The following is a 10,000-nucleotide window of genomic DNA, read 5'->3' on the forward strand; positions in this document are numbered from 1 at the left end:
AGAGTCACTGACCATTCAGAGCTTGCAGAGAGAGAAGGTTCGAACACTGTATATCCTCCATTTTTTTTAGATTACAGGACCTTTTAACTACTCCTCTTTTGGGTATATCAGAAGGTTACGTTGGTTAGAGTCTGGGTCCTTTTGGTGCTTTTGTGTCTATTAATGAAAAAAGTTACTGGGTAATGCAGACGTTTCGAGGACTTTCGAAAGAGGTGGTTGTATTCCCTTGATTTAGAAATGGCCACCTTGATGGAAAGTCCTTGAAGTGTTGTATTGTCAGAAGCACTGAACTCATCACGCTACTAGCAGCTAGCAGTGTATCAGTGTATGATCACTCAATAACACCTTGCCTTTAGTGTGTTTCCTAACTGTCGTTGAGCAATTTTAAAGTTGTGACTGTTTGAGTGAAGCTTCATTTCCCCGTAACTTGTGGATGGGTAAATTAACCCTTTGTGTTGCCATGCAAGGCTCATTATAATACAGATTTAAATCAATTTTACTAATAGCAACCTTTGATGATACAGGAATAGGATGTCATTTCTTGCAGACTAATGTTCAAGCACTGCAAAAGCAGTATGTGGTTTCCTTGATTCCGAGATTGAAATTTATTCTTACTGTTTATCTCTAATTCTCTATAATTAAACTGATATCAGTGTTACTATTCCTGAATCAGTAGTCATGCATTTGAAATTACATATTCAACAGTAATCTATTTATTTGACTATGCATTTTGGAGGAATATGAAATTGAAAGGTTTGACATATTCATATGAAATGTTGAATATAAAAAAAATGTTAAATTTTTTTCTTTAATTAATTTTCATCATATATTTTAAAAGTCTGTTTTGAATCATTAGTAAGTGAATTCATGAGTTATTTTTCCTGTTTTTTAATTTTAGGGGATTGCTTTATACATTTTGTTGATTATCTTGACCAATAATATGGACATGCAATTAAAAATTCAAATTATAAAATGCACTTCTTGAGTTGTTTGTAGATTCTGTTGTTTTTTCTCCACCTGGGATATATCTTCCCATTTATAATTTCCAAGTTTGAAGCACCTATTCCTTTCTCTCTTTTTGTGTAAATTCTCCCTCTTGTAAGTATGATTTCCTATTTGCATTTAATATTAATATGGATGGATGGTTTCCTTCCACACCTCCTATACAAATTCTTTCTCTTGAGGTAAAGCTGTGCATACACTAATATTGCATCAGGGTAAAGTCTAACCACTGACGAGAGAGTGAGAAAAGTTGAAAAATCTCTTCCCTTTTTTTCTTCTTCCTTTTTTGAAGCATGTATCTGTAGTTTGGCATGGTTTGGTTCTGCTTTTGGGCTTATGGAATGGAACTTTTTTTTATTGCTTTATAAATACAGATGCAATAGGAAGTACATGTCTCAGGGTTAAGCTTTGTAATTAATTGAAAAGTCTTTTTTTTTCTTGTATATGATTCTGTCTTTGTTCTTTATTTTGCTTTTTTTTCCTAAATGTGCTAGTATTTATGCTAAACTGAGAAGGAATTATTAAAAATTATTGCACAAAAAACTTAGTCTTGTTAAACAGGAGTAAAGACCTTAATACAAGAAATATAGCTTGCCTCAGAAGTAGACATGCCTTGATATTCTGTTTTATTTTCACATTTTGGTTTACTTGTTTTTTTTTGGTTTGTTTGTTTTTTTCTTTTTTAAACCTAAATAGATCACAGATAATCATTATTTGCTTATGTGTTGAGAGACGGCAGTACCCAGAATTGTGATGAACTTAGAATATTGAATAGCAAACTAAGGCTGGAAAGATTGGAACCCTTAGTAACAGCATCTAAATTAGATTTCCAAAAGTACATTTATGACTTGATGAGGCTTTTAAAAGTTTATTTTACAAAATCCAAAATATAAGTAATAACAATCAGGTCAGACCTTTTTAGAGGGTTATGTCTTTTTGGCCTTTGTACTCATACAAGAGCTAGTCTAAGCCAACTGACTCTCCACCCTAGGAGATGCTGGAACGCACCCTAGTAAACCTGAATTCCAAGTCTCACGGAGCAAATGAGGGACCAGTAGAACTTGAACGGAGAAAGAAACAGAGACGGCACTTGGAACACGAGCTATCCAAACTCCGTGCTCACCTTGCCGTGTCTGCAAGGGTGAGTTTGAGAGATGTGCTTATATTTATGTATATTGGCTGTATAAGACTACTTGCTGGTGTTGTGTGAGGAAAGATAAAATGTACTCTTTCATTTGGTGGAAGGATTGGTTATAGGGAATCCACCTCTTTGATAAATGTGCTTTTTCACATTCTAATATCAAGTTATTCTTAAAGATTCCATTAAGTTTGATGTGCTGTTGGATTGTATGTTCTCTAGGATTTAGGAAAGAATGCTATATCATGCCAGTTAGGTAAAACATAAAGGGTTAGTAGTGTGTAGATTTAAAAGTTATAGTGGTTTAGAGAACAGTATATTTCATTAATGTTTTGTTTTGGAACAAGTAGTGTATGTATGGCAAGATACAGTCCATGCTGTGAAATTTTGCATGATTAGTCAAAGTAGAAAAACTGTCTTGATTTATTTTCTGGATTGTTATACCAAAATTTTAGTATCTAAAAGCATTATTGGTTATGGAAGAGGTTTAATGGATGTAGTTCTGTAGTGAATCATTTGCTTTCTTATTATGTCACCACTTCCATAGTTCAGTAGATATATCAAGAGGAAAACCCATCTTTTACCTTGTAGCTTGGTTATTTTTACCAATAATCAAGCTGAACTTTTTAATATGTAGTTTCTAGTAGTTTATAAATTCCTTATCTTAAACAGAAATTAGAAGAGACCGCTGCCGAGAACAGCCGCCTAGAGCACGAGATGATGATGCTTCGCCAAAAGATTCAGGTAACCATGGCACGTAACTGCCAGAGAGAGTCAAGCAGCAGTGCTGAAACACGCCACATCGAAGCAGAAATGGTTCGCGTGCAAACGCTGTTAGAGGATCTACAGAGACGGAGAATTGAACTGAGTCACCAGGTATGCCTGTTATAGTGTTTCATATAGGTTACTTGATGACTGTTTATTTTTCATGTATATTTATTTGTTAATTTTCATATTCTTCATGGGTGACAATGATATCACAAGCATCATTAGGATGGTATTTATTGGTCATTGTTATTTTCATTTCTTTTTTCACTCATTACCAATTCAACTCAAAACAGATCCAAAGATTAACATCAAGTAACCCAGGCATCGAGCTGAGACCCTCCCCTACTGGGGTAATGGGTGCTGCCCCTGTACCCGCAAGGAAGAGAAGAAGCACTTGGCTTGAGACTGATCTGGATGCTATGATAACAAGGGATAGGGGCTTAGACCCACCTGAGGATGGCAGGATGCCCAGTCACCCTGTTTATGTCAATGCTTCAGGATATCCAGATAAGGTAAGGCAGTGGAAAAAGGCAATGGAGAGGTGTAGTTCGTCACGTTATCAGCTCAGATGGCATTGTTGAACAGTGTGGATAGCTTACTCACTCACTTAAAGACTGCATCAGCCGGCTGTTGACATAATGATAAACGTTTCTTCAATAGGTTGGGCCCAGTGATTACCCTGAAAGTCCGGACTATATAGATACAGACTATCCACCACCTCCACCTCCTCCTGAGCATATGCGGTCATATAACGAACTCCTTGATAGCCAAACATCATTGGCAGATCATTTCCTGAATGAACATCTATACCTTCATAATTATTCAGCTTTAGGAGAATCTGATCAAATACAGGTGAATGATCATACTTCTGTTGAGCGTGGATGCCCCCAAAACCTCTCCATTTTGGTTATCTCTTCTCGTTTTTTTCTTCATTCCCCATTATTTTCTATGTAAATAGTAAATCCTCCCTGTATACAAGTCTCCTGTACTTTGTTCATCTCTTAAGCATTATCATATGGAATAAAAGAAATTAAGATATCCCCTTAGAACTGACCTGCATATGATGTAGAGAACTAAGAACACTTTCAATTTTGCAAGAATTTTTCTTTTTCCCCTTCCCTCTGGCAGTATATATATTAGCTTTATATTTTTGCTCTTATTGATTTCCTCCCAGTTAGAAGTAGCTACTGCTGGCCTATAATTAATTCTGTAGCATAGTTAAGTGGTAAGGAGGTCCTTCTAGAATTTCAAAAGCATGAGACCAATAAGTGATTAGTGACTTCTAATAAGGTTCATAATATCATCAGGTATTTATTTGTTGTCCTGCTGCTGTTATTATTTTCTTTTATTTGTACCATTGTGGTTTTAGGAGTTTAGACTAGCATGTGGTGGTGACATTTACTCAGTTTGAGTTTTATACTTATGGACTAATGAGCTGTATTATCATTATATTAACATAAATAGAAGACAGCTTTCTGTGATAAAGTGGCAATAATTGTATGGTAAGAATGGAACATAGCATTATATAAAAAAGTAGTCTAAAATAATAATAATGATTATTTGATTATCGTTAACTGAATTGAAATGATATATTTAAAAAAAGTGCATCCAGAAAAAAAAAAAATGCACCTTTTTCTTCTGACTAGACTTAACCATTTGCTTTGCTTTGTTGCAGCCTCTGTTAAATGGGGACCTTGGAGGAAGTGCCTTGCTGGGGCTTGACCGTGATGCTGCAGATAATCAACCAGATGGTGAAGAGCAGCAGCAGTCTGGGAGCCATCTGGATATAAACGATGCAGATGACAGAATGAAGAGATATTATGGTAATTGTGTCTTGTGGTATTCAGTACCTTTTGTTGCTTTATCATTATTGTTAGCTGTTTTTGTCATTATGATGTCAGTATTATTATTATTATGATATATATGATTATTTTTGTGATCTTGTGGTATTCAGTGCCTTTTGTTGCTGTATCATTATTGTTAGCTGTTTTTGTCATTATGATGTCAGTATTATTATTATTATGATATATATGATTAATTTTGTAAAGGCAAAGGATGTAACAAAGTTATAATAGCCATATTCTGTTTTTTGTCCCTATAGGCATCCTGCCCAAAGAGAAACCACTGGAAATAAAGACTGTGCGCATAGTGAAGAGGGAGTCAACAGAGAGAAAGAAGGACCGCAGTGTTGGTGGAAAGCGGGTAACGATCGGAGAGAACAACCTGACTTATGTGACGGAAGATGACATTGAGAGTGACGGTTTGTCAGACGTTGAGAATGAGCCGCCCATTCCTTCCTTTGCTTCAAGGTGAGGTTTCAGTGGGGTCTTTTTATTTATTTATGTATTCTTTTATTGATATATATTTGTCTTCTTTATCAGGGGATTTAATTTATCATGTTTATTTTTGTGTTTGTGACTTGGTTTTTTATTCACCATGGAGGTATTTGACATTGTTTTTGCATTGATTATTTTTGGTGTTAATTAATTTTGGTATGGTTCCAAAGATTATACTCTATATGATACTAGGAATTCAGAAGGCCTTCTGAATTTTATGTAAAAATTCAATTATCGTACAAACAAAATGTTTACTCACACATTTCCACTTTATATTCAGGTCAGCCTCACTGCCTCGGAACTATGGGCGAAACGGGCCAGGGGAACGCGTCAGCATGATGGCAGCAATGATGAGGACGAGTGTTGGAAATGCGGGCACCATGACACGTCCCAATAATTTAGCTCTGAAGAAATCAGCCGAGTGGAAGGCTAAGGTATGTTACGAATTTACGTAGCCAAGTGTAGGGCATTTGATTTCACTTCCTTTTTTTTTTTTTTTTTTTTTTTTTCTTCTTCATTTTCTTCTTCATAAGTATGATGATATTTATGTAGGAGATAGTAGACTTTATTTAGTTATTAAAAAAAAAAGAATTGTCATTAGTATCTTATTTCATTTGTTTATTAATTTTTTTTGCTACGTGAGAAGTCGAGTTGATAGTACCTTATTCTTTTCTGTTTAGTTTATTGTATTACTACTAATAAAGTTTTCCTGCTTTCTTGAAGCGATGTCTTGTTTCTTTGTTTTATGATATTGTCATTGGGCATGTTTATGTATTCATGTATTTTAGTGTTTTTTTTTTTTTTTTTTTTTTTTTTTTTTTTTTTTTTTTTTTTTTTTTTTTACCATATACTCTCATTTGGTAACTGCTACAGAGGTATAAAAAAAATGTAATTAGTTTATCCTTTTATATATATTCCAAGCATTCGGATAGTAATGTATATTAGCCACCCAGAGAGAATTTTCTTTTCATGTTGTTTTTGATAAAAGTGGAGGAAACAAAGATATTTGTCATTTAACCATATAGTAACAGTGTAAAAATGACATGCTCAAGATCTAATCAGCAGAGGAAACATTTTACATAGAAATTGCTATAGAAAATTATTGGATGCTTTTCAGTCATAAAGATGATTTTTTTTTTTCTATTGAGAAAAATTTAGCATGATTGCTTCACCTCTTTTGCAAAAGTATACATTTTGCATCTTGCTATATGGCATGCAAATTTAATCTTTTTATTTTGTCAAATACTTGATGTAGCTTTGTTCAGTTTCTTGTCTACTTCATCATATAATCAATTGAATGTTTGGAATATCTGCTATTTAAATCTCAGATTTATTTTAATTAATGTATTATTATCATTATTGGCCTTGAGAATTTTCTTTTTCTTTGATAGATAGTTTTGTTTCGACACTGTTGAGATTATTCCTGTTGTGCAGTACAATACCTGTAATGCAACTGGTAATGCATGGCTTCTTTTTTTTTTTTTTTTTCTTTGGCTCCTGTAGAATGAGAACCTCAAAGGTCGCCCATTGAGCGCACATGAGCAACTTTTTGGCTTTTCTCGAGAAGCTGAGCAAACCCCCCCAGCATCCCCCTCCAAGTCGGATCCCCCCTCCCCTGTTTTCAAAAGTGCCGCTGCACAGGAGATTATAAAGGAAATGGCCTCTGAGGCCGAGAAACACAGGCGGTCCGTTCCTAAAGAGAAGCGAAGGCACTTCACGATCTCTAGTAGTCGGCCCCTCATGCTAGAGACGAGAGATACAGGTCTTGAGGAGGTACAGTATGGAATTTATACTTTATGGAGTTATAGCAGACTTGATACTTTCTATGCAGAGGGAATGAAAAAGGAAAAGTATGTGTGCCTTACAGAGTCTGTATAGGAATTTGATAGTGAAATGTGGGTAGTGGATCCATAGGTAGCATTCGAGAGTGTGATGAGGAACTAGGATCCAAAATCAGCTCTACAGGCCTTGCACTAGATCTGCTGGAATCTCCATTTGCTTTTAAACATTTCAGTATAAGGAAGTGATTATTTAACTGCAACTCTGATCTGAAGAATCACTAACATACAAAGATGCAAAAAAAACATACCCAGTAAATACTGTGGATGTGGTGTGTTGTGAAGGGTTATTTACAGTCAAATTTTCAGTTGTTTTGATAGAGTTGCAATTATGGAGCAGAATCTAAGCTAGTCCTTATGCAAGCATTTTGTTTCTTTTTAAGCTGTGAAGAGCTTGTATTTTGACATTTACATGGCACATTTTTCCTATTAATGCAAGGTCTGTTGTTTGCCTGTCATTTACATGCATGAACAATAAATGTTTTAGCTTGAAATGCAGATTACTTTCTGTTAGTTGTTTTCATTTTGATTAGAAAAATAGATTTGTCACATTAATTTTCCCTTTGTCTCTGTTTTGTACATTATATGGCAATATTATCATCACTACTTTGTCCATCCTGGACAGGTATGGTTCATGAATGGCACTTAAAAAAAATATATATATATATATAAATGTATATGTATATCTTACATCATTAAAATTCTGTATGTATTTCACATTGCATTTCCCAAGTTAACTTTAGAAAATAAAGCAATTAGAAAGTGTATGGAGAAAATAGCAGTCCTTTTTAATTATAAATGATGATTATTTCACCTGCATTACCAGATGTACAGAAAAATATGGTAACATGAAATTTACTGGTAGATCCTTTTCTTTTTAACAGGGTGCTAGATCACGTGACGACTGTGATATGGTCAGGGCCTTGAGACCACGAAATCATCCTGATGTTGTTAAGTCAACACTTAGCACAAGAGATCTCCGATTTAATGAGACAACAATTGATTCCATACTTGGTGCTCCAGACAAGATATACATTCCAGAGCGATATATGCCAGATGAGGTGAGACCCAGTGGTTTGATAGGGCTTTTTGTTTATATGGATCAAGTATAGTCAATTGGATGAATTAGTTGATAATAGTATTGAAGGACTTGTGTTAATTTTTTTTGTATTGTTTATATATTCTTTGACACAATTCTAATCATATATTGACCTTTTCAAGGATGATGAGAAAGAACCAACAGAAGAAGAGCGTGCACAAAGAGAGCAGAAAGCAGAATCGATCCGGAAGATGCTCAGTGAAACCCAAACAACTGTCACCGCCACTGACAACCCAGAAGTCCAAAGCGAGGCGAGTGAAACGGCAGCAAGTTCCTCCTCAGCTTTCAAAGCCAAGATTGCAGCAGAGAAGAAGGAACGAGAACATCTCCTTGCACTGAATCAAATCCTTGCTCGTCAGGTCATGGAGAAAAGCCGTGTAGTTGCAGGTATTGTGTCAATAGACAAAGATTTTGGGATTTCATGATGCTTATTTAAGTGGAGTTTAAGTGGATACAGCTTGGGGTTATCAAAAGGTTTACACGTTTTGATATCATTCAGTTCTTCTGGTAAAAGCAGTAAGGAAAAGTGGAATAAGCATTAAAGATCAATAAAATAGAAATCAAGGCCTTGATGATGAATGTTTTATGCCTGGTGTTTTGCTGTGTACTACAAGCAAGTACTATAATAGCAATGTCTTGAAAATGACAGTACTAAGAATGCAGATTTAGCCCATTCATGATGGGTAGACTTTGTAGATTGATGAGGTGGGGGAGCAATAATGCGTTCCACTCTGTGCCTGGGCATTTGTCCACCTCAGAGCTAGGTTCATAAACTGTCATCCCTGCCAACAGGAAATGGACCCATGATGTGATTAGGTATCCCCCAGTGTCTGAGATTTTTTAATGGGAGGTGATAGAGCATGAATGGGTTTAAAAGAATGTCCTATATTTTATATTAACATTTCAATATGATTTTGCAAGTGAGAAATTGAAAAGCTGCTGAGAGGAAGCTTGGGTTCTACCAGGTTGCTTAAAGCATATATGATAAGTTACTGAATTTCTAATGGACATTTCAGATTTACCAGAAATAGTGCATAGATTTGAAAATTAAACCAAGCATGTATTTAGGAAGCAGCAACAGCACCATTTAGATCAACTAACCCTCAGGTTTTGCTTTTAGGCAAAATAACAGCATTAAGATAGATAGCAAAACAAGAATAAAACATTTATTGTGATAGTGGGATAAAGTTGCCATACATTGAATGGCACTGTGACTTCAGTGAGTCTATCTTCAGAGCAGTGTGAAATATTTTGTACTTTTCCTAACTTGCTTTTACTATTTTTTGATGTTTGAACACCTTTTCACTAATTGCAGATTATTTTTGCTTAATGTTCATGGAGGAAATATTCATTGAAAACTCAAGCTGTATGTTAATAATGGGACTCAATCAGATGTCAGTTAAAGCATTACGTTGTACTTTTCAGTGCTATGTTAAATGTGTTTTGAGCTCAGTAGTACAAAGAGAAATGTATCTGGTTTCTTGACTTAATATTCACAGCACTTAAATCTGCATGAATATTTCAGCTGTTTTTAACATTGTTACTTCATAACTGCATTCACTATGGCTTTTTTTACTTTTGTTTGCATATTTGAATACAAGTTTAAAGTTTGCCTAAATGAAATTTGCAGCAAGCTGCTTAGATGTGTTTGCACCACAAATTGTTCATTGTAAAAGGTATATTTTTTTACTGATTAAGCATGAAAACTATTTTACAGATTTTTAATATGTAATATCTGTCTGTATTTTATTTTCATCTATATATGGCATGGCCCTCTATGTATTGTTCAATATATGTTCCTATGTGAGAAACTGCATGA

At 34.9% G+C, this 10,000-nt stretch overlaps 1 protein-coding gene across 15 annotated transcripts in view; it reads left to right on the forward strand.

Annotated features, from left to right (window-relative positions):
* The window catches only part of LOC119576180, a 296,990-nt gene that overhangs the window by 282,167 nt on the left and 4,823 nt on the right, over positions 1-10,000 (forward strand). For 10 of the 15 annotated variants that reach the window (XM_037923754.1, XM_037923756.1, XM_037923755.1 and 7 more), the window contains 11 exons: positions 1-37; positions 1,994-2,143; positions 2,813-3,016; positions 3,202-3,420; positions 3,569-3,760; positions 4,584-4,731; positions 5,010-5,217; positions 5,525-5,678; positions 6,748-7,017; positions 7,967-8,143; positions 8,304-8,568. The exon at positions 1-37 is cut by the window's left edge and continues 44 nt beyond it. In XM_037923754.1, coding sequence (XP_037779682.1) covers positions 1-37; positions 1,994-2,143; positions 2,813-3,016; positions 3,202-3,420; positions 3,569-3,760; positions 4,584-4,731; positions 5,010-5,217; positions 5,525-5,678; positions 6,748-7,017; positions 7,967-8,143; positions 8,304-8,568 — 2,024 coding nt within the window. The remainder of the gene's footprint in view (positions 38-1,993; positions 2,144-2,812; positions 3,017-3,201; positions 3,421-3,568; positions 3,761-4,583; positions 4,732-5,009; positions 5,218-5,524; positions 5,679-6,747; positions 7,018-7,966; positions 8,144-8,303; positions 8,569-10,000) is intronic. The other 5 variants (XM_037923763.1, XM_037923767.1, XM_037923760.1 and 2 more) reach the window with 3 other exon arrangements.

This window comes from Penaeus monodon, chromosome 8, assembly GCF_015228065.2.
Source record: "Penaeus monodon isolate SGIC_2016 chromosome 8, NSTDA_Pmon_1, whole genome shotgun sequence".
Taxonomy (NCBI): domain Eukaryota; kingdom Metazoa; phylum Arthropoda; class Malacostraca; order Decapoda; family Penaeidae; genus Penaeus; species Penaeus monodon.